Here is a 24,752-nt window from a genome sequence, read left to right as displayed (position 1 = left end):
AGAAGGCCCGGTAGTGATAAAATTAAAGAGCTTCGATTGCAGAGTGCTTGTCGAGTAACCGTAGATATCTATCCTCAGTTAGAAAAATTTTATCATTATGTACCTGAAAACAAAGAGATGTAAATCTAAGCAAAACAATGCAAGTTCTGGTAAAGGGTATAAATAGTGTTCTTTTAGCATGGTCTTCAGACCGAGTCCCATTTATTCAATTCTTTTTCAAGTCCAGTCGGTATGTCTCAAATACTGCTAAACGTGGTGCCGCTTATACTCAATAACAATTAATAAAGGTGTTTTTCAAAGCACACAGCAAACGAAAATAACACTAACTAATTAAAATGCGGTATCCAAGTCTGTGAAGCTCACAGAAAACATGCTTGAAAAAGAATAACGCAACGAGAATTCTGAATTCTTTAAAATAAATTATAAGGGTTAAACCGCGGTTTCACAATATTAATAAGTTTGTCGCTACGAGTTTCCAGCCGTAATCTATATGGGAAGGAGACAAAATATGCCGTATTTTCCTTGGTGGTTTGAAGTTGTGGTCATCGTTTCAACGGCACAAGTTGACGAGAAACTGATGTAGAATTCGTTTTAATTGGATTTTGAAGAATGGAGGTAGAAGAAGAATGCAATGATATTTTAGACAATGATCAATTACAGGTTTACGTGCGAAGAGGCATCCGGCGCAAAAACCCTGAAGGACATTTGAAATTTCGTGGGAAGTAGGTTTAAACTTTCGCGGTTTCTACTTTTTGAAAGATGTCAAATCTTGAACACGATAAAATTGTTTGCTTAGCACGCCTTGCTCGAACACTTCTCATGTGCAACAAGCGCAAGTCACTCGGAGCGTTCAAAACGCGTTGCGGACGTATATTCTGGACAAATACTTATGGTGAATGCGAGCCAAACTTTTTTTCGATACAAATCGCCGCGCAAACGACATTTCGTTATTTATATTTTTGACGTTTAATTTAAGTATAGAGTTGATACAATGCCACTGTTTATTTTATGCAAAGCTCGTTAGAACTAACACACTTTAGCCTAACGTATATAAAATTCCTGGGCACGAACTCGAAACAAGTCGCCTTCGATCTTTGAAAGAAGCTAAACCCCCAATACATTCAAATCCAGCTAATGTACTTTTGATTGCATGTTTCTGGTGTGAAATGTAACCTTTCAACTATCCAAAATTTTAATTTAACCAGCTTGTCTTACGTATTGTCAGAAATTTGTCGTTTACGTAGACTTCTTTGAGCTAGCACGCTATTCAATTTCTGCAATTTTAAATTTTTTGTTCTAAAGCTAAGCGTGGAATACAATGCTCTGTAAGAAAGAAGTGTTAAATAAATTTCTTTTATAGAATTTTAGTGTTCTACCAGGCTGACTCTTGTTGCTGAATAAATTTAACTCAGCAGCGATACCAATTTCAGTTAATTACAGTTTTCTGCTATACGGCCTTATCAAACTTGTCCGAAAATTTGGCGAAAAAAAAAATACGTTTTTTAAACGTATGTATCTCTACTGCATAAAGAGAATGGAGATAATTGTTTTAAATCCAGGTATAACAAGGTGACAGAAGTTTTCATGCAAATTGACATGTTGACAAATTTTTTTTGAATTTATAAATTGCTTCGCTGACATGTTATTTCGGATTGTGCGTTTTATGCTAAACTGCGTATTATTTTTTTTTCTAAACAAAGTTCATTATTTGTTACTTAGAATGTGATTCTAAAACTACGATATGATTCATACCACAGTAATAATAACGGCTGGAGATTTGGGGCAGAGCTTAAAATCATCAGTCTCGATCATTCGAATCACCGTGTTGGAGCATGTAACTATAGAGATCTGTACATCCTCGTTTAGAATTGTCTTCTTTTGCTTTTAGGTAACATCCATTACATATTTGACGAACAAACACTGCCAGTTGGACGCTGGTGCTATTCAAAATGAAGCGAGTGTTTTCAAGAAGCACAGTTCTTTTCCTTTGGTTGGGTTTTGCGTTGTATTTCTTCGTGGCTCAAATCAGCATTTTTCGAGTTACCTCCCATGTTGAAAAGACAAGCACTGTTCCGAGGCTAGGCAGCGGATCTTGGGGAGAAATCAACGACAAGAAGACACTTTTGGAAGTACACGCTCCGCTCAATGGTAGGTGCATATTGAAGAAAAAAGTTTGAATGCCTTAGATCATTGTAAAACGGTTATTATTAAGTAGGATTTTGGTAACTGATGAATTCAGTAGAATTTATAAATATGATAAGCTAGCTCCCTTGGTGGTATATACAACAGTCGATGGAGTTAATCTGTGCGGGTATCGCATTAAGTCAACCCTAGGATGCATTAAATAAAACCTGTATCAGCAGTGCTATAATTGAGTCCACCTTGATTGAAAGATAAATATCGAAGCTTACGTTATTTTCGTCAGCCATTTTTATTCGCTTAGCTCTGAAAGAGATATTGACTTCACTAATGACCGCGTTTCAAGGATCTATCTGTGATGCCATTGCAATTTAAATGAATAGCTTTCTTGGTGATCCAAATCGCGTGTTTCGGTTTAGGCTATCTTTAAAACGAGGAACGGGGAATCAGGGAATGGGAATGGGGAATGGGGAATGGGGAAGGGGGAATGGGGAAGGGGGAATGGGGAAGGGGGAATGGGGAATGGGGAATGGGGAATGGGAAATGGGAAATGGGGAACGGGGAACGGGGAACGGGGAGCGGGGAACGGGGAGCGGGGAACGGGGAACGGGGAATCTTTAAAACGGGGAGTCTTTAAAAGCGGGAATCTTTAAAATGGGGAATCTTTAAAAGCGGGAATCTTTAAAATGGGGAATCTTTAAAAGCGGGAATCTTTAAAATGGGGAATCTTTAAAAGCGGGAATCTTTAAAACGGGGAATCTTTAAAGTGGGGAATATTTAATAGCGTTAATCTTTACCGAAAAGTGAACGAGAATCTCTCAGTTTCCCACCGGAAGTTATTTATTCTGTCTCATGTATCAACTCAACAGGTACAGAGACAGTTGTGGAATTTATTCATTGTAATTTTATTGCACGCTATTAACGCACATCGGTTTAGCAATAAAGTAATTCGATGATCGATGCCCGAACGATGTGACGGCGAATTTCGCGTATAATCCGTCATTGCGTGCTTAATGATACCTCTTTCTACGCCATGCAGTCATGCGAAGACAATTTCAAAGTGCTCATTGCATTCACTTTAAAGAAGAAAGAATTGGTCGCTTTGAAGGTCTTCCACAGTTTAAGTGGAATGATCTCGGCGAACAAGATGTGATAGGAGAAGGGTCGTTTGGAGCCGTTTTCATCACAAAAACCAGAAACAAGGACGGAAAGTCGAAACAGTGGTTGACAAGAAATCACCCGCGTTTAAAGATTCCCGCTTTTAAAGATTCCCCATTTTAAAGATTCCCGCTTTTAAAGATTCCCCATTTTAAAGATTCCCGCTTTTAAAGATTCCCCATTTTAAAGATTCCCCGTTCCCCGTTCCCCGTTCCCCATTCCGCATTCGCATTCCCATTCCCATTCCCTGATTCCCCGTTCCCCATTTTAAAGATAGCCTTTCGGTTTATGTACCTTAACAGAAGCATGGTTGTATGCTTCTGACCCTAATTATCGGGAATATTGATTTTATCTACTGTTCACCAATCCAGAAAACCGTTCGTTCTCTGAGAGAACTGGATCTCGGTTTCAAACCAATGCAAGAGATATATATTTTGACCTTCTTCTCGTGTTCTGGATTAGATCACGGTATTTATTATTCGTTCTCGATGAGGTGATAGTGTTAATGAGGACGATGCCGCTAAAAACACACACACACACACGAAAAAAAAAAAAAAAAAAAAAAACTGTTTCCTAAATCAAATACTTTTAAAACCTCACGCTCCAGCAATTTCCCACGTGGATTTAACTGTTTGAAACTTCCCACTGTTTTCAGGCACTCATAAGGTTAAGTTCATTGAACAATTTTGAGGTTTTAGTCGCACAACGGTCCGATTTTCTTCCGCTTAAAGCGCTCTTAGGAATATCAAAGAAACAAGAAAACGTCACCTCGAAATCGACAACGTACCTTCACTGCACTCCATGCTGATGGATGATAGCCAGTTCGATAGCTCAGCCAATTGAATTGCAACATTTGCATTAAGTCGAATTCCACTTATGGCTGCAGACGTTGTCTGGGCTGATAGTGTAGGTCAGCCAATCAGATTGCAGCATTTCCTTAAAAATGCTATTAGAGTTCAACATATCAGAAGTTTATTTATTAACATTCTACGTCTGTGGCGAAAAAAGTGTTTATCAGTTTCACTGTTGTCATCGTCATCGTCATGGTCGTCGTTGTCGTCATTGTTCTCGTCGTCGTCATCCTCATCACATCGTCATAGTCCTCGGCAATTCAGTCCTTATCGTGTCCTGGGACGCATAAGGCCTTCACAGTCTCTCTCTAGTGGGAGTGGTCTTGAAAACAGCTGGGATACGAAGTGACAATTACGACGGATGGTCATTAAAATGATAATAATCGAACAAACAATTCTAAATTGGCCGACTTTTGACCGAATTTGCATGCACTAATTGTGCCACTATTATTTCTTCAACAATGTATTACCAATTTATTCTTTTATCCAATTATTTCTAGTGCCGACGAGACAAATTGATAGCTTGGCATCGTGTGATATCCTAGAAGACCCTTTGTTCCCTCTATGCTCCATGAAAATTAAAGTAAGTCACTTTTAATTTTTTTGATGTTTTAGTTTACGCATACCAGATCAGAATCCATTTTACAATAAGACCGGATATCCGACATGGATGAGTGTTTTCTTGCATGTCGTGTCAGTATTTTACCCTTTTGCACTGTCCTGTTATTGACAATGTGATCAATATAGCTATGAGATCCCCGCGGTGTCAAGTAAGCGAAAATATGTCCAGGGTAAACATGTACACACAACAAAGGGTCCATTCCATTCAACCAAAAGTTCTGGTTTGTACTTCTGAAAATTTCCAGTGGCCAATAGAGCATCATTTTTTACTATTTCCGGAAAACGCTTGCCTCCTTCATTGCAGCTTCCTGGGTTTTCAAGCGCTGCAGAGACCTGTGGACTCTCGGCAGTCAGGCGAAAAAGTTTTGCACCCATTTTAACAGTTTTTTTGTCTTATGCAGGAATTTAACAAGACGTGGGACCAAAAATGTCACGGAGATAAACATAAAGTGGATCCAAATAGCATGTGTTCTATCATTCAGTATTTGAGCGAGGTAAGACGTAAAATTAGGTTAACTACTGCTACCATAGAGCTACACACTCTATATACGCTCATTAGGTCTCGTTCACACTAGCGACCTAACGACATAACGTTATAAGAAGCACCGTTATGTCGCTATGTTTGCGGCGTGAACATTCCGACTGTCGTTAATGTCGTTATGTCGCTCGTGTGAACCAGACCTTACTGAAATTGCTTGATGTCGAAGTGTCCTCCTTGAATAGGCCCTTTGCACGATCCGGTCACATGGTACAACATTACACATGCTGGTGAGCAAGTTGCGCAGTGGGACTTCCAAAACAAAGGCAGGTCCAGGTGGACTGGTACGTGTTGCATTGTTTTGGAAGTCCCACTGCGCAGCTTGCTCACCAGCACATGTGATTTTGTACCATGTGACGGGATCGTGCAAAGGGCCTATTTGCCTACAACCAGCGGAACCCGGGGCGGGGACAAGTCGAGTCTCGTACTTGAGACTGGCCGGGCTTGTAGTGTACTTATCGAGAACCACGCTAGCTTGGTAAGCTATATAACTTTTGTCGTTTGTTACAGATACAAGCCTGGTGTCCTGTATTACCATGGCGACGACACAGAAATCCCTTTAATGAGGCAACGGAGTGGCAAAAGGTGATTATTCGGACATAAGCTGTTGTAGTAATGATTCCGTGGCTTTTGAAAAGTAATCTCTTCTCACCGGTCTTACCTGCTCATACTGAGTTATAGGCGTTCTGCCGGACGCCTGCAGACAAGAAGCCAGCTAAGGGATAAACGGGCGAAGGGAAAAAGGAGGGAGGGAGAAAAAACTAGCTAAGGATAAAGGCATCCGCGCGAGAGAACAGAAGAGACCGAAAAGAATAGAGTACGGAGAAACGACGCGGCATAAACTTCCGCAATTTTTACTTCGAAGCTGAGAATAGTCGATCGATGGTCGACTGTAATTTTCTTTACTCGTTACTTGAAATTTTTTTCAATGGTTACGAGCTCGTGTTCTATAATAAATACTTTATGCTTGTGCTCTTGGTAGTTTAAATTTTAGTCAATTACGCACTTAATTTATAGAGAAGTTTTCAAACTTGCGCTCAGGCATTTCCCTTGTAAAAGTAGGAGGACTGAGAAAACCATGAGAACGAAATTGCAGCGACTGGCTACAATAAAAAGCTTCGCGATCCACCAGACAGTAAAATATCCCTGAGTAGCTTTCCATTACTACATTGATAACAAAGAATTATGTAGTCTGTCTAAAATAGCTATTCCGTATTTTTCTTTCATATTTTTTATTTTTGAAGACAACCATTCAGACAAATCTCTCCGCACTTCTCGGCAAGTTCAAAGGCAAGAGATACGCTTGGATACGCAAACGAATCCGTGGAACCTGGCCTCACTGGCTTACAGCTATTGAAGAACTGGGACAGTGGGCGAATTTGTATGGGACGAGAAGAAAGAAGGTAACAAAAAAATACGCATGTACAACAGCAACAATAACAAAAATAGGTTCCATATAGGCGCATGTGACTACTGCTTACGAGGTAAAAGATGTGAAAAGTAGAGTTGTCCTACAACAACAACAACAAACAGACAAACATCTTTTATATAGCAGTGTGCTTTAATAGGCACGTTCTTGGTTTTGTGTAGTTGTGATGTCCTGTCATACCTCTTCCCTTTACTAAAGAAAACTTTCATATTTGAAGCAAACGAAAAAACGGTGGAGAAAAACGAACGGTTCGTAATAAATAAGGAACAAGCCATATCGGAAGGTCATCGGGTTTATCATATTGTTTGACACAAATTAAAATATATTGCATCTGCTGAATTTTACTACTTCTTCACTTAATGTACGTGACCCAGTGCATTGCAATGATATAAATTGCGACGTAACTTTATCCTTCTCTCGCAGATCTTGATCTACATGGCCGGAATGGGGGAGCACAAATTCTTTCTGGATGAGGCCTTTTTGGGAGGGCCTTTAGGAGAGCTGGCCCAGTGGTGTGATCTTATAAGCGCCCTGTACATTTTAGGCCACGATCTAATCATCGCCTTTCAAGTGGAAGATGTCCCACGGTGAGAGAAAGTTTTTCCGCACCAGCAATGATTAATAGCTAAATTCTTTTCAACATTTATAAGATCCTCTACGGAAATGTTCTTGAGAATTAAGACCTTGATCATCTCGAGAGTCTATCTGAAAATTCCTCACTGATGACGTAGCCCGTCAGAGACAACCTCATTCACATGGTCCTATTGTGTCCTTTCTTGAATAGAGATCTGTGTAGCCGTTCTGATTGGTTCTCACTTTTGCGCAAAAATCCGTCAACTAGCAACAACCAATCTGAGAACACAATCTGAACCTTTATGGAGTTCCTTTAATCTTTATAATGATATTTTTCCTGTAGAATTTCAGAAATCTTTAAGACAAGTAGCATGCCCTTCATCAGTGTAGTACTAACCTCAAGTGATACTTCGTTAACTTTACATTCATTTGAGAAACGTGTTTCGTTTTTAGTACCCTAATGAACTCCGCTTCAGATGGTTGTGCGCGACAGAACATGACGGATGGATTGGATCTCATTTTCACAGATATCATGGGAGTGCTGATCATAGCAGAACGGAGCGGTCCGGACTATTCACGACACAAGTTAGTGTTTTTTTGGCGCTTTTAATTACAGTTTGAGTTTCTAACCTAATTACTCTGAGGCGGAAAGAGAATAAGTGTATTGATCAATGTATAAACACATAAACAGATAGCCAGACAGATGGATAGGCAGTAGACTGACAGACCGTATAGAGAGACAGACCGGCAGACAAGTCAAAAAGACCCACAGACAAGACAGACAAGTAGACAGGTAGACAGGCAGTAAAACAGACAGACAAACTGACGACAGAAGGAGAGCTTTACTAATAATAGGCAGACAAACAGTCCAACCGACCGGATGACAGAAGGACAGACAAAAGACGGACTGACAGACCAACTGATAGACGAGCAAAAAGAGAGACAGACAGGTAGGCAGACCAGACAGACTGACTGACCTATAGACAAAGAAGAACTGGGATCAATATTTTTCTTCGTCTTCTAAATTCGTCCATCCGTTCACTAACCCGTTCGTTTCTAGAATCGAAATTTCGTCCAGTAATTGTCTACAGTTTGTATTTATTCTAGCCTGCCATTGACAAAACGCTTTATTCATTTGTATACCGAGGCAAACTGTAATGCCCTTGAATGGTTTTAACAGATGCAAGTTGCGCGTCCTTGACTCATTTGGAACAGATGCGGAATTTAACTACAAATATTACCAAGAGAAGATTCCTGGCGGCAGATCTGTTTGGGGAGATCTCGACCTTCAGCTGGCTCAGTTTATGACAATGTATCGTAAGTGCGCCATTCTGGTATCATAATGATTAATACAACATTGAAATATTACGCCAGATCCCTTTGTATTACTAGTAAGAACGATGGTCTAATATCTTTGTTTCTAGTATTTTGCATGCATAATTTGTATTTCAAGAAACAGTTTAGCCCACGCAAAATCTTCTTTCATTTAGCCTGATTTACCTCGTGAGGAATAGATTTCAGCAACCACGATCCCAGGTTCTGCTCAACGCAGGTTCTCCTCTCCTCAAGGGAGGCAAAATAGAGAGAGCATGGGATCGAGGTTCAGGATTTCATCCGTATATGGTAAATTCTAACATCATTGTTTTGTTACAGCACACAGTCCAGATAACTCGTTCCTTGGTTTTGCGGTTCCACGACGATCAAAAGAAAATAGAACCCGACTTAAAAGACCAAAGACGCGGAAGGCGGCCTTGATATATGGAAAAGATCCATTATTTTGGAAAGTGAGCATGATGAGCAAGAATAAATAGAACATCACTTTCATGCGCTAAAACTAAAATATGTAATTGAAAGGACGGGGAATCCTTAATTCGCCTCTCTCAGCTCCCATCGTTTTAGGCACATCTGCGTCCCTTAATCTCTTTTAACAAAGCTTAAGTGGCAACACTTCCCCCGGTGATCTTTTGGTCTTAAACCACCTGAGCCTAGAAGGCATGAAGTCTCTTTCTCCCTCACCTCTCTGACCCCACCAAAAGAGGGCCAACCTTCAATTCGTCCCTTCCCCTTTTGTCAGGTAAGGCAAGGGCCATCTTCTATACACCTCTCTTTCCCCCTTTTAGAAGCGCTCTGTATCTTCCACTGTTGGCTAAGATTCTTATAACGAAGCGTAAGCAACTGTCACGCTAGGCAGGGTTCATGCTGGAACGTTTGTTAGATGGAAACTTTTTTTTATTTTATCCCCAGGGTTATGGCAACTACATCAACACAGTGAAAAGATACTTCAGCGAAGTTCACGCCACACTAGGCGGAACTAGCGTAAGTGGTTTGTGATATCCGTATCTCTTTTCACAACAACACGTTTTCTATTTTCAACAACACGTTTTCAATTTCATTTTTGTTATTCGTTAGTTTACGACACGTATTTCCACTACTTTCAACAGACATCTCCGACAGAACGTTTCGTATCCTAATTAAGCCTTACTTGGACACTGTCAGATTTGTCAAGGCTTTTTTCTTTAGCTTTGAATTCCAAGCTCCAGAAGTCATAATGTTGCAGAATAGAGCTAAGAATAACGATAACAACAATAACAACAACAACAACAACAACAACACTAGCCAATCATATCATTCGCCTCCAACTGAACCACCCGTTCCTCGTACCTGGGCCCCTCTGGATAAGACAGACAGGCAACTCTGGGGTAGACAATGCAACTGAAAAAAAGCTTAAACAACAACAACAACAACAACAACAACAACAACAGCAATCACCGACACCACCACCAACACAACAACAAAAGACCACGCATTAATTGTTTGCGCCTAGGCAAGCTTTGTCCGAGGTAGTAGCTTTATCCATTAATTTCTTAAAGATTTATGGCCCAGACCTCGAGCTCTGTTCTTTACTGTTGTTGTCATATTTCTATTAATAATAGGATCGTCAACGGCAGTATGGCGTGCCTGAATATGTGATAAACCATGGGATTGTGAATATAACAACGCTTATCAATCTGTTGGAGTCTAGCAAGGTCAGTACCAATGAAGAGATTAATAACGATCAACTAATGCGCTCGACATTGTAACAAATGGAATAGATCACTGGCCTGGGAATTTTTCGTTATTTTATGAATAAAGTAAACGTGTCTCGAACGAAATCCTGTACTTTTGGTAAAGCGTGCACAAGGGATTCGGAAAACAGACCAGTCATGTCAAATGAAAATACAAGTCTGAAAAGTTATTTCACTGGTCATGTGTAAGAACGTTACACCCTTTTTACACTTGTCTTTAACGAGTTCAGTCTCAAGTTCAAAACATCAACTCTTCTTATTGATAACCATACAATTATTTTGATGGAAGTTCTGAGAATTTACGGTGCATCAAGGCAATATCACAGAGATTATGATTTCTTTATTCTCTTGCTTCTTCTTCAGGTGTTTGTTGGTCTTGGCCAGCCTTTCGAAGGACCAGCAGCCCTTGAGGCCTTGGCCAATGGATGTTTCTTTCTTAATCCCAAGGTATTGCGTTTTTAAATACAGTTATAAGTGAATATTTTGCATGTGAAATGATCGCATTTGACTCTCTCAGACTATTAAAAATGCTGACAACTCATGAACTTAGGTCAGTAAAAGACACGGTGGGGAGCGATAAAATTGGAATAGGGTTTATTCTCTTTTAGTATTAATCTTCTAACGTTCTATCACGAATGCCGTTCTCTGAATGCCTACGCTACCCACGATCTATTCTGTTGGCGATATTGAGTAGCCTAGCAGTTTCGTCAACAAAATGGCAGCCGGTTCTTTGCGTTTTCAAAGTGTTTGCAGAAAGAATTTAGTTAAAGTTTTCAACGACTAGTAAATTTATTCTGAAACAATTGGATTAATTGCTCTCGATTTTTGTGCGTGATAGAACTCTCGAGTTCATAATCAAATAGTTAAAACCAGTTCTAAACAGTTCCTAATAAACTCATTTCTTTTTCGTAGTTTGTTCCTCCATTAGATCGCACGAACGCTGGCTTTTTTGCTGGTAAACCCTTCAATAGAAAGGTAATGAACTTGAACTAGTGATAAAACAAAAACATTAAAGGTCGAGAAAGGACGCTAATGTAGGACGAATGTGTTAGGTGAAATCATGATGAACGTCGATCGATGGAGGCAAATCAAGCCAAATTTGCCAGGGACACTTAAAATATGGCAACCTGGCCAATATGGGGGGCTCTGTGGCAACTTCAGGGGCGTGACTAGGGGGTTCTTGGGGTGCCCGTGAACCCCCCTTTTGTAAGTCTTTTTTTAAGCAAACAACCTATAACAGCGGGGAAAGCGACTTGAAAATCTGGTGAGTACCCTCACTTTGACATGCGGGAGGCGAGGGTGGCCTCATGGTTAGTGCGCTCGTCTCCGGATCGAGCGGTCCGGGTTCGAACCCTGGCCGGGGATATTGTGTTGTGTTCTTAGGCAAGACACTTTACTCTCACAGTGCCTCTCTCCACCCAGGTGTGTACATGGGTATCGGCGAACTTAATGCTGGGGGTAACCCTGCGATGGACTATAGCATCCCATCCAAGGGGGAGTAGAAATACTCCTAGTCGCTTCATGCTACAGAAACCGGGATAAGCTCCAGCCTGATGGGCCACTTGGCTCGTATGCAGACTTTACCTTTACCTTACCCTCACTTTGACATAGTGTGACCCCCCCCCCCCTTTGAAAAATCCTGGTTACGCCCCTGAACTCTCCTTGCTGCGAACCTGCAATAGCTAGTTTTATGGGCAGTAAAATCTGCCCTCAGAAATTTGACTAGTCAAATTAATAGCGAAAATTGCTCGTGTACTACTTAAGCTACGGTGAGACTTATCAAAGAGAAATACGATATGTTTAAAAAGGAGCGAATTATACTTGCATGAAAATATTTAACGTTCGTTAATATTTAACGTTTGCTATTTTGTCATTATTTAGATAACTTCACAGAATCCTTATGTTGAAGTGTTCGTTGGAAAACCTTTCGTGCAGACCGTCGACATAAATAATCTAACGGAGGTGGAAGCGGCTCTTCAAGAAATCATAAATACTAAGGTAACACATTTACTATGCGTGCAGTCCTAGACCAACCTAGACGGCGAGTAGTCTCTCGGATGCTCGAAAATCTGCGAGGGAAGAAACGTTAACGAAGGTGAAGAGGCGAGCGGAGAAACCGCGACAAGACCTCGGCGAGCTTCGGCCGCCTTCGTAATGCCTTGGATGATCGTCGGCAGTGTCTTCGTACAACTGACGCGTATTTTCCAGCAAAACAGAGACTTTCCGCAGTCTATGACTAACCAATATCAAGTTAACAAGCCTTAATTTGTTCAAAACCTGCAAAGTGAAGTTAGTGAGTAGCAAACAAAGATACGCATCCTTTTTTTATGGAACGTCATTTCACTTTCATTTTAGGAAGAACCTCATCTACCATATGAATTTACTCATGTCGGCATGCTCGAGCGAGTAAAAGCGTATGTGGAAAATCAGGTATGATTCAGGATTGCTCCAAGACGATTTCTTTATCTGTTTGTCTATTTTTCTTTTTGAATGTACCGAAGAAAATTACTATTCCATGCCAGTTTATAAAATATTGTGTTTCCAACAGGACTTCTGTAAGCTAACAAACTGGCCTCCACTGAGTGAATTGAAAATGATAGTTGGAGGAGAGGGCGAGGCTTGTGTAGACACCTGCCTCGAGAAACAGCTGACATGCGAGCCGAAGTTCTTCACGTCCTTAAATACAAAGGAAACTTTTGAAAGGTAAAGTTAACGAGAAGCGCGCAAGTATGATATTTGAAACAGCTATGAAACTGTTAACCAGCGTAATAAAATACTCGTTTCTATGAAACGTTTGTGTCGCCCACTGTTGCACTGCTGGTCATTGAAAGAAAGGTTTCTGTTGATTTTTCAGGAATAACCTGCGGTGTAATTCCACCATGTTCCTTGAAAGTAGTCTAGCGCCCTCATTAGACACTGCTGACAACAACAAGTGCCAGCTACAGAGTCAGCCATTGCTGTTTAGCTGCCGAGCAGCCAGGTCTGATGTAGTTCGCCTCTGTCCTTGTCGCTCGTACCGTAAAGAACAAGTTGCATTGTGCGAAACTTGCTGACCAACGGAAACACTTCTGGGGGAGTTCTTGGTTTTGCTGCATTTCAAAACAATTGAGGCCCTCCTTTAAGGGCAGTACCAAATGCAAGATTCTTGATAAGGGAATGGCGTGAAGATTGCTAAAAGTTGTTGACATACCCTGCCTGATTCAAACACTACGATACAAGTGACTCAAATAAACAGCGAAAGGAGAGAGTTAGCTCTAGAACAAGCTCTTTGCTAGTAGCACAATAGAGGTTTCCAAGATTTATAAAAAAATAACACTTCTACTGATACCAATTTAACCTGTTAACAATGGAAGACAGCTAGCTTCTTCGTGGGATTCGCGATTGCAAATTCCTATTCTTTCTTTCATTTATTTATTTATTTATCTGAACATCAGTTTATTTGAGCAAAATTTTGTTGTTAACGCTTTTATCTAAATGACGATTTTTTTTGTAAAACCAAGTCGATAATTTTTCTGTGCAATCGAGCTACAAATAGACATATATTTTTCAATTGCATTCTGTCATTGTTTTAAATGAATAAAATTTCGTAAATAAAGAAAATCTCGTAATATTTGGGCTAATAATTGCGGGTTTGGTAAAAAAAATCCCATCTCCCGGTCGGCGGTACTCTATCGGTCGTACCATGTCTTTTCGGTTCAAAGGTGAGCGAGGCTGCTAAGCTCTGATTCAAAACATGGCGGGACGATGAGTTAATGAGTACACAGATGACAAATTCATCTTCGCTTTGGACAGAGAAGGATGTTTTTGTCGCCTTTACAGAAGAGATGTGCAATCGAAAGTTCACTACGCAACTTTGTGGAAATTCAGACACTCTCAATGCTGGAATTTAACTTTTTATCAGGGGAGCTTCACTGAAGCGAAGCGGAAAGAACAGTAAGCTTACTACAAATCTGCCAGATGATGGATGGTAAATCACCTCTAAAGGCGTCAAAGAATCTATGAAAATGAAAAGCATGAAGGTTAGTTTATTGCCATTTCTAGAAATTTATTTAGCGCTGCAATAATCGGTCAGATAATGCCATATATGTGTTGTAATACTCGTTACTTACAAAGTTGTTTACGATTAGAGACCATTTGGCCGATGATCGTAAGCCACCAGCAGTGTAACCGAGGGTAGCGAACCAGATGATTAACTTTGGAGTACGATTTATACTGATGGATTTGAAATCTCGTTTATAGAAACGAAATTTCATATTCCACGGAAGGTCGATTGAAGATTTGCTTCCTTAAGATCACCTACCGGCGAAATCAGTTGTCAGCTGGACTAAAGTCGTGACCACGCTAATAATAAAGTCGACTTCAGTGTTGGATTCCACTAGGCGCTGCTTTACAAAGTAATTAGTAATTAAAATACATCATCGATTTAGGCCACTGCTCAAACCAAGAAGACGTTCATCCCTGTGCTAACCAGCTGCAATGGCATGGAATCTTCTAACCAGATAAAATATGTGGAAAAAAAAACCAACTAAGGTATAGTAAGAAATCACCAAATAGATTACAAAGGGTGTTTTGCAGATTAATTGGTAGCTGCAACAAATCATCACTTTAAATCACTGGCTAAATCAACACGACGTATGGAGTTGCCAATGAAGTGCTTACAGAGAAAATGCTTTTAAATACACAATTTCTCTCCCAACCGAACCAAGCATTCAGAAATCGAATTTTGTGAACGGTGGCTCTTTTGCACTGTGGTTGTGTTATTTCCACACATCACTTTTTAGTCACACACCCCAGCTGAATTTCGCACTGCCTACCAACAAGAAATCTCAATTTATATTACCATCAGTTATCAAATTAGTGTGCTAAGTCTTAAAATGGTTATTCACCGACTCAAATAACGACAACAGTTGAGAAGGTGAAGTAGCGGTATCTCCAGTACTTTTATAAGAACTTCGTCCGAGTTCTTCCAGGTTTTATGCTTTGATACTGCAGGATAGTCATTTTGGCCGAAGGTTTTGCATCCTTTTTTATTAGAATATATTTATTATTTTATAAGAATATGGATGCTGAAAGTTGCGAAATTCTCAGAATATTTTAAGAATAATCCCGAGGCTGGAATTTTGAAAAAAATATAATTTTTTGTGTTAAAAATTTGTAAATAAATTAGAATTATGTTTTCAACTAAACCGCATAAAATTCTTCCTTTCTCTAAACGGCAAAACTAGCCAATAAACAGCACTAGCCGTACGTTTGATCCTAATAACATTTCTGAAAGAAATTATATGCCATATATTTAGGCTTAATTGCCTGCAGAGTGGCTCCAAAATTACTTCAACGCCACGAAAGGCAGGAAGGACAGATAATCTGACGTTTTGTCGACATATTCCACTTTGTGTTCCTTTAACTAATATAAGAATATTCACAGGAATATTTTCAGCCTAGAATCGCCAGAAAAATAAGAATATTCAGCGTGGAAAGGAAAAACAATATTCTTAATAACAAAAACAGCGTACAAGCCGAGAGTGGGCGGGTGTAGGCTGAATAAAGACTGGTGAACAGCAGCTGTCTGACAATGAAAAATATCGAGGAAGAAGTGAATCCCTAAATGGAACTGAAAATCCGTGAAAGCATAAAAACACACCCACGCAGGAATTTGCTCTTAGATCATTGTTTACTTTCACTTCTTACATAAATTATCACGTTCATGGGCTTATATCGCGCTAATTCTTGTGCTAACAAGCTTTCAAATGACATAACTCTCCAAATCAAATAAAATACGCGAAACCAATACAGTAACGTAAAAAACGCACCAAATAGATGACACAGGGTCAAATGAAAACAAAACTAACGAAAGAGCTAGGTGAACTGTAGACCAGCTCCTTCGGTTTCATCGACTCAGTTCATTTGGTAGAGTCTTATTTTCTGCGCACTTATAATTATGTACTTTTTACATGTATCCCACTTGGAAATAAAAGACGTATTTTTTCCCGGTGAGCCATTAGGAATACAGGGTAAACATACTGTACAGAGCTTTAGTCACTTCATAAGTGGCTCACGACAGAAAAAGAGGCGTCCAGTTGTTAGAATAACACGAAATATAACCGGTAACATGTTTCAGCGAGAGTCCCACCCGCTGGATCAAGCCTGGCACTGTCCACCTGTAACTAACTTCCTTACCCGTACCACTTCCGAGGAATTTACGAAATTTTGCGTTTGCCGCGTCAAGAAATTTCTTGGGTGGCAATAATGTTTTGAAATTTTTATTGACCATTACTTCCTCTGAAATCTAAGATCGAAGCAGGGCTGAGACGTGGTAACTAAACTATCTTTTACCCTGTGTCGACCAATTTATTGTAAACTAAGAAAACGTTTTGCAAGAGTAGTTATAGTACAGATTTTTTGCTTTAGGGAATACATTAAAGAACTCACGGTTTCTCGAAGTCGTTATTTTATTCGTATCTAACATTGTCTGTAACCGTGTGTGTAAAAACTAGAAGCTCTATCAACATTTCAGATTAAGAGTGGAGAGTCGTACATAGGTGGAAAGTTTTGAAGAATACACAAGGTTCTTTTATGGAGGAAAGAGATTTATGTTTCACATGCAGGGGAACTGCTTTATCAGAAAAACTATTGTCTCCCTTTTTTTGCAATAAATCCTTACATATTGAACTGTTGTTTCTAACTGTCAGGATTCTCTATACTAGCTAATTTCACTGACTTTTTTTGATGCAAAATACATAAGGCAACCACTTACTGTGCTTAAAGATACAAAAACATATTTACTTTCTTAAGAAATTAGATACTTATCTACGTTATGTTGGCTAATAAAAAGCAATGTTTTTCAGCAATTGCAAGTAGGGCAGTTCACTTCATTTTTGCTCCATTCTTATCTTTAAATCTGGCGACATAGACTCCCGTATTTTATCCATGATTTGTAAATCTCCTTCCTTTAATAACGGTTTGTCTGTCATGTAGGGTCTCCTGATTAACAGTTTTCGAAACATTTAAAGATCGACAGAAAATCTTGGCTCCTTTAACTTCTCAGTTCAAGCGGCGCAATGCGAGCATAATTTTTGCATCTGTTATTTGCAGTACCAGCAGATTTTCGTTGTGGAACCTGTTGTGTTCAATTCCTATTGTCTCCCTACAGTAAGGGAATACTTCTTGGATTTAGCTCCCAGCCACCAGTGTCTCTTTTTTTGGATACATTGAACAAAGAACAGATTGATTTAAAGCCTGTAAATAACTGTTGAGATACAGGTATTTGTACAAGGAACCAAATTAATTAAGTCTTTCGAAAATTGAGCAGTTTGTGATTAACAAGAAAATGCATTGTATGATTATCAAATTTATCAGTCTATGATAATGGATCGTATGATTATATATGATGTAGTTTATGATCACTTACGCCACAAATAAAGTGAAAGACTAAATTTTTTCCAGATACTAGCTATATTCTGACACCAAACTGAACACAAACAAATTTAAAAATCTGACTTTTTCAGCTATGACACGACAAATTGGATACTAACATAGCAAGAAAAGAGTCCTTTTTTATGATGCAAACCAGTTCGACAAACATACTTGTTGGCAAACATGATTAAATGTTTGTTATCATAAGGAGTATTTAGAAAAGAAACTTAGGCATACAACAAAAGCTTCTTTAATTTTGAACAAATTCCTCGTTATATACGAGTATTTCTCGTGAAATTTACCAGCATCATCTGTCACAATATTGCGTCATCCAAGCAGAGGAGAATAACATTTTTTTGTTACAGTTAGTTAAGCTACTCCGCGCAGTTGACAATAAGGAGGTTGACCCGTACGATCTCTAAAGAGAAAACAGCTTCGCTCAGTGCAAGGAGAGACTCGACGGTCGTTTCATCGGTCAAATTTATAGAGTAAGTATAATGTTTAAGATCAAAACTAAGTTTGCCTTAAACGGGAACTCTTTGCACCAGGACCTTTTTTTTGAGATGTCAAAAGTTCATTCAGTGCCTTCAGGTGAAATTAAGCAATTCAACAAGATTTTAGAAAAGTTGTGGACCTGCTTGTTTCCACCTGAAGCCATTGATTTGGTCGTCATCCTGGAGCTCGTTTTTATGTATTTTCGGTATATCGAGGTTTGTTGTCTCAGTTAGGAATGGGTGATTCTGAAGAGCAGTCAAAATAGCCCTGAGTCTTCTAGAGGTTCGGTAAATTGTTCCATGTAGGCGGCCTGTATCTCGACAGATGGAATGGTTAAAAAAGTGGTAAATCAATATCTCTCAGGGGTTCTCAAATTCGTCTTTTTAATTAAACCCAGGTCCTTTTCTCAATTAGGCCAACTCATGATTTCGTTGGAAAAGGATTCTTTTCTCAAAGTGTTCTCAAAGGACTAGTTCGAACCCATTTTGGCTCTTGAAATAGGCTGTCATTATGTTTTTACTACACCATCTTGTCTGTACCCAATTACAGAAAATCAAGGTTCAAAGTATTCTTAGGAATATAGAGGGATTTTCTTCCAACGAAATCCGGAGATATCGATTAAAAATTGGTATATGGATTGAATTCCTAAATGACGTCCCTTAAACTAACTGAAACTGGTCTTGTCAATAGCTGTAGCTTTTATGATTATCATTACAGGAATACAGGCAGATCATGCAAATAAAAAGGCTGGTTCATTACAATCATTTTGGATGTAGAGGCTATTGATTAGTATTTGTAATAATTACGCCAAATAATTGGAGAAAGCTGCCAGTAATTTCTAAAGAAAAGACATAATTGTGATGCTTAGAGAATAAATCGAACACAGTTTTTGCCTTTATGTTCCGCATTAACGTCAGGAAGAAGAAGAAACTAAAGAAACTTTGAATAAAACAGCTGGTTCGTGTTTCAACTAAAACAACACAAAGAGTACATGTAATGGTAGTTGTGGTAATTTCTTAATGTGGCTATAAATTCCATCGCGGAAAAACTAATTTTATTTGTTTGCTTTTCCTAAGCATACATGCATTTGTAGAGTTAGTAATGTGAAATTTGTGTAAGGCTAATTAATAGTCATAAGGAGCTTCACTACGAGAAAAGAAAGAAGAAAAAAAGTCAAAATGCCGATACAAAATATCTAGAGTTGTTTCTCTCTGAGGGTGCTGAAAAAGCCCACGCAGTGTTTAGAGAGCCAATACCAGTTTTCTCTTACTAAACACCGACCAATCTAAACCAGCGAATCTATTACGTTATCTGCATCCTCCCTGATGTTTAACTGCGGTTAACTTAAACACAAGGACGTCTGAGCTCTTACTGTGCAAAGCATAAAACTGAGTTTTGCTCAGTTGAAATTATTTGCGACAGGTGCATCGAAGGAAAGTTCACGGATGCCATACCGTGGTAAGTTCAAAGTGTCTCGTCGGGTTGGGTAGTTGTTAACCCGCTGATAACTTTATTTTAGCATTTTAGAGCTTTATATTTGGTATAAAACAAACAGAAAAGAGTTCGGCTGCTATGCAGAGAGAGGTGAGATTAAATGAACTCATCCACTGAAGACAAAACAGGGAATACTGTGTTGACAATTGCAAGTCAATAGCTTCTCAGAACTAATAGCGAGCCGGGTTTAACGGCTGTCAATGAGTTTTAAATCATCAAACTGTGGTATTCTACATTTATTTCAACTGAAAGGAATGCATAGGGTACTTCTTAACGGAACATGTTTTCGTTTTTGTTTCAATGCTTTAGTTTCCCGTTTCAATCTAAAACAATGAAAATTACATTTATTTACACTGGCTCAGTGGGCACAATTTTAAGAAGCACCGAATTCGATTTGAAGCAGATTTTGAGGAACTAAGCACGATAGAACTAAGACCTAAATTTTCATTGTGAAGCTGGGATGTGACCAATAACAGGTTCCTCATTAATAACAGCTTAAGATGGCAACGATGGAAATTAAATTTACGGTTATTGTTATTGCTAGGCAGGGTTCATCTTCATTATCTTAATTAAACGTTCTCAGAAAATGTCCGTCGTCTTCATGAGGCCATTTTTAAACTTAAAAGTGAAACTCACGAAAAATTATCCAAAAAGCGTTGTGAGTTTTGAATTGTAGATTCTCCAAACAAAGAAATTTTCATTTCGTGAATCGTAACAGGGTGCTTTTCGAGAACAAAGCTCACTTCAAAATCAACAAGGGCAGGTGACGATAAACCCATTATTGAAAAAGATGCGTGGAAAAGCTTGTTGACAATCTTTACAATAGAAAGTGGCTTAACTGGTCCCCTATCGAGTTTTCTAGTGGAAACAAAGAGGCGGCTTTCGTTTTGAAAGGGTTTTGTTCCAAGTATATCATTCAACTTTTCCCACAATATTTACATTTTCGTTATTTTGTCTTCTTCGTCCAGCTTTTAAACTCTGAGATCATGCTGATATTTAAACAACGTTTGGCCAAGCATAGTACTGCTTTTGTTGCAAGTTGTTAGTCAATTCAGGGCATAACTTTTGCTGCGAATGAACTAATCGTTTCTTTGTGAGTAGGTTGTATTTCATAGGAAAAAGGTCTTGTATAAGGTTTAACTTGTAGTGTTATGCGTAAAGAATTTATCAACTCTGGTAGTGGAAAAAGCGTTGCATTTTCTGTCTCAATGGCGTTGTTTCTTTCGCGCATAAATTGAATTGGCCCAACCACATTGCTTTGAGCTTTTTGAGATAATCAACATTTCCAGCAAGCAAATTAAGGAACTCATTAAAAAGATTTTACGTTCAAGTATGCACCACTTTGGAAAAATAAGACAAACTCTTAACTTGAATCCACATTACTTTCCGTGGAAAAGCCAAGGGTCTAGTTTGTCACCTATCTTAAAGGCGTCGTTGCTTGACAATGAACTGGTTGTCTCAGGTATTTGTTTTGTTCGTTTAGTGTTTTGTTTATTGTTTTCCAAGCAATAACATACAAAATAACGTAAGTATTCAACAGCTAAAATATCGAGAAAGAGCTGATAATCCCATTGCGTTTGCATTAATTGTCCAAAATAATTCAGTCTTCATGGATAATATCAGTTTTTGGTTTTACGAAAAGAGCTTTCGATTGTCAATTATTGATAAGAAAGATGTCTTCATCGTGTCTTTCATGTGGAGGAGTTCTTATTTACCAGCCGTGCTGATACCATATAAGTTTATTCGGTCATTTATTAAATGTGGCCTAATTTACAGAACTGCAGTTTCATTGGTCATAAAAAGAAAGTATTGGCCCCAGACCTGCCATTTGATAATTAGGGCTAAATAATGTCATTTCAAGAGCTCGTCAAAATAAAATTACTGCTGGTTTTGGAGTCTAGAAATTTTTAAACCTCGATTTGGAATTATCATCCAGATTAGCCAAAATCTTGTCATGGAATTTTTTGGGTAATCTGCAGGCATCGTGTCAAGGCTCGAATTATACGAAACTTTCTACACCCACGATAAGATTAAATAACGGTCTTGCGCGATTCTTTTGTTTGGCAACGGTATAGCGGTATTTCTTTGTTTTGGAAAACCACGTGTCACAGAATCTCTGAGAAATAACAGTTTTGTCTTCGAATGCCCGAATGCAAGATTATGAGCTACTAGGAGGATGAAGTTTGTTCGCGCTGGAATTAGTCCGAAATCAAGATTAATACCTTTAATTGTCACAGGCTGCTTCAGGTCGTGTAGGACGATAGAGAAAGTTGTATCGTATATAACCTAAGGCTAAAAAAAGCTAACTAAAGCCAGTTATTACTTGTAAGATTGCTTTCTTGTCATGACTATAATTTTGAAAGGCGTAAGTCTAGGATGATCTGCAAGACACAAGTGTTTTCAAATGACAAACATTGTGAGTGAACATAGCGAGGTTTGTTTACATATTTGCATTATAATGATTAGTGATCCATGAAGACTCTTAAACTGAACAATAAGTTAGACTCCCTCTATGTGTATTGGCATTATTAAAACTATTCCACGTGCTCTCCGTCTTATATGAATACATTTACCTTTAAATTGTCCCTTGTAGAAGTTATCTTCATACACTATTTAATTTCCAATCGACCGCCAGACTTTGTATTATGTCTGAGAGATGAAAACATTGCGATAAACATAGCGTGTTTCTAGAGTTTATTGATCTTTAGGAATGCTGCAGTGAGAGGCTACAAACCTTCAGAGGGGTAAACGGGAAACAGTAAGGATTCATGTCTAAAAAACAGATTGGAAATCCAGGGCTCTTGATGTCAACAGATTTTTCGTGTTCCAATAATGGAAATCTTGTTGTTAGGCGGAAAAAAGAGGGAAGAGTGGCCATGAACGGGTGGTATGCCATGTCTAAATAATAGATTAACACCACGCCTGCACTTGTTGAAGTGCTTGTGGATTTTCCCGGCATGGTGGCTTAAAAACGTTTTCGAAAACACGAACTCGATGATTTTTCACAAAAGTCAAAATATTGTGCTTAAGATATATTTGCCATCACAAGCAAACTGTTACTCTAAAAAGTTTGGGAAATAATCATTGTTTTTTCCTCTCTTGTACCGCATCAGTCGCAGGATATTTTCTGGTGAAATAATTGTTTGCAAAATAAACAATAAGGTCCAAAAAATAGTGTCCTTGCACTAGCTTTGTTGAAGCATACTTATTTCTCAAAACACTAAGCGCTTAAGAACTAATTGTTTTCTTTTAGTTTTATATTAAAAGACGGATTATACGAGAATTCGTTCCGAGCATAAGCCGATTTTCCACACATCTACTTCATTAAACTAGATGTCAGTCGCTTAAGAGTGGGCGAACAATTGTTTGCTGGTAACCCATTTAAAGCTAGCAAGTTCGATTAAACGGCTCTCTTTGTTTGGTTTTGTTCCAGTTCTCCCCTGTTGCGAGCTGAAGTGGCATGGCAAATAAATTCCAGCAAAGCGCCGCGCTCGTTGACTCGTGCATCTAAGTAGCGTCGAGGCGGAGGCAGCTCGAGAAGTCTCAAGTATCAAAACTCAAAACAAGCACTTGAAATGCAACCGACTTACTGCTACCAGGGCCTACCCAGTTTGAAAGATGACTACGAGTTTTCGTGGGCGCGAAATCGTCCATTTTCGCTGGGTACAGAGTTCCTCAGAGACCATACCTTCCTGAAGCCGTTGTCAACAAAGCTTTCCGGATTTGTACCACCTACACGCATCCAGCAAACGGTTGAGAACCAACTCGTCAAGAAACACGAAGAACTCAACCTCGGGTTTCTCAACGGAATGGTTCCAAGTCGGCCGAAGACGAAACGTTTCTCGATGACATACGTCGCTCTCATCGCCAGCGCCATTCTGCGAGTCCCTGAGAAGAGATTAACCCTCTCACAGATTTACCAAGTGATCGAGAAAACGTTCCCGGAGTTCACTGTCTCCAGGGCTGGATGGAAAAACACTGTCCGCCACAATCTGTCGCTACACGAGTGTTTTGTCAAAGGAGAGATGGCAACTAATGGGAAGAGCTGCTTCTGGCATATTCACCCAGCATACATCGCCCGGTTTAGTAAAGGAGATTTTCGAAAACGACCTTGCAGAGAGCTTTGCACTCTTGACGAACACAGGAGCTACTCGCGAGTAAGTTTCGACAGAATACAACCCTATCCAGTGCCTTACATGTTTGGAGCACCTGGCACGCGATTCGAGATTAATCCATGTTCTAGCGTCGAGCGGCAAACTGCTTCACAAAGGACAATTTTCCCCGGCTCTTCAAGCTCTGTTCAGAAGCCCTTCGTGAATGCAACCGTTCACCCTTCAACTGAATGGCTCAACGAGTATAAACCGTATCCTTATTACTACTTGTTCTCTCCGCCGAGAAGTGCGTCACTTAATCCACAACAAACTGAGAAGAGCCTTCTCCTGGAGAACTCTACGTGTTCCAGCGGCCACTAGCTTGCGAATGAAAGAGGGCTGTGCAACTGATAAACTAGCAACTTGATAATACTGTTGGAGATAATTTATCTAGCTTTCAGCAAAGCCTAATACGCTTTACACTGAGATTGAATAATAATTTAATGCAGGCTAAATATCTTCTGAACATACTAACAGCAATGTAAAAAGTTTTAAAAGTTATCAAGTCTGAGTGACATTTTACAAAATTACCCTTGTGTAGGTACTACATGATATGAACTATTTGCAATTATTTCAAATAACACCTAAGCACAATAAATTTAAAAAGCCTGTTTCGTTGAAATGTTATCATACTGTCTAATTACTACACAGGACATAGCTATGACATTCATCGATCAAAAGTGACTTCAGCTACGTATCTACATTCACAAATACACTTAGTATCTGCTTTCTGAATCCGCCAAATGGATAGCACTGTTTATTTCATGACATTTTGAGGCAATATGTATTGTCCAATACAGAACTTACTTGTACCTAGCTACATGT

The 24,752-nt window shown here is 39.2% G+C and overlaps 2 protein-coding genes across 7 annotated transcripts in view; both read left to right on the top strand.

Moving 5' to 3' along the window:
* Positions 1 to 1,854: 1,854 nt before the first annotated feature.
* LOC145469356 (alpha-1,6-mannosylglycoprotein 6-beta-N-acetylglucosaminyltransferase A-like) overlaps positions 1,855 to 24,752 on the top strand; it is a 46,030-nt gene continuing 23,132 nt past the window's right edge. For 2 of the 6 annotated variants that reach the window (XR_014042303.1, XR_014042300.1), the window contains exons 1-17: positions 1,855 to 2,148; positions 4,649 to 4,731; positions 5,171 to 5,263; positions 5,818 to 5,892; positions 6,552 to 6,710; positions 7,160 to 7,323; positions 7,763 to 7,894; positions 8,490 to 8,626; positions 8,963 to 9,093; positions 9,554 to 9,625; positions 10,243 to 10,335; positions 10,738 to 10,821; positions 11,287 to 11,349; positions 12,256 to 12,372; positions 12,730 to 12,804; positions 12,923 to 13,077; positions 13,229 to 14,904. Coding sequence is in view for 1 of the 6 variants with exons in the window: in XM_081453047.1 (XP_081309173.1) it covers positions 1,950 to 2,148; positions 4,649 to 4,731; positions 5,171 to 5,263; positions 5,818 to 5,892; positions 6,552 to 6,710; positions 7,160 to 7,323; positions 7,763 to 7,894; positions 8,490 to 8,626; positions 8,963 to 9,093; positions 9,554 to 9,625; positions 10,243 to 10,335; positions 10,738 to 10,821; positions 11,287 to 11,349; positions 12,256 to 12,372; positions 12,730 to 12,804; positions 12,923 to 13,077; positions 13,229 to 13,427 (2,031 nt within the window). In the remaining 5 variants the exon portion in view is untranslated. Of the gene's footprint in view, positions 2,149 to 4,648; positions 4,732 to 5,170; positions 5,264 to 5,817; positions 5,893 to 6,551; positions 6,711 to 7,159; positions 7,324 to 7,762; positions 7,895 to 8,489; positions 8,627 to 8,962; positions 9,094 to 9,553; positions 9,626 to 10,242; positions 10,336 to 10,737; positions 10,822 to 11,286; positions 11,350 to 12,255; positions 12,373 to 12,729; positions 12,805 to 12,922; positions 13,078 to 13,228; positions 15,625 to 23,209; positions 23,266 to 24,752 lie in introns of those variants that run through there. The other 4 variants (XR_014042302.1, XR_014042304.1, XR_014042301.1 and 1 more) reach the window with 4 other exon arrangements.
* LOC145469357 (forkhead box protein F1-like) lies at positions 23,352 to 24,479 on the top strand. Its single transcript, XM_081453048.1, has one exon. The coding sequence runs from the start codon at positions 23,352 to 23,354 to the stop codon at positions 24,246 to 24,248; it is 897 nt and encodes a 298-aa protein (XP_081309174.1). The 3' UTR covers positions 24,249 to 24,479.

The sequence above is a fragment of the Orbicella franksi genome, chromosome 15 (genome assembly GCF_964199315.1).
Source record: "Orbicella franksi chromosome 15, jaOrbFran1.1, whole genome shotgun sequence".
Classification (NCBI taxonomy): domain Eukaryota; kingdom Metazoa; phylum Cnidaria; class Anthozoa; order Scleractinia; family Merulinidae; genus Orbicella; species Orbicella franksi.
Note: the sequence above shows the minus strand (reverse complement) of the source record. Positions and strands in the feature narration are given on the sequence as shown.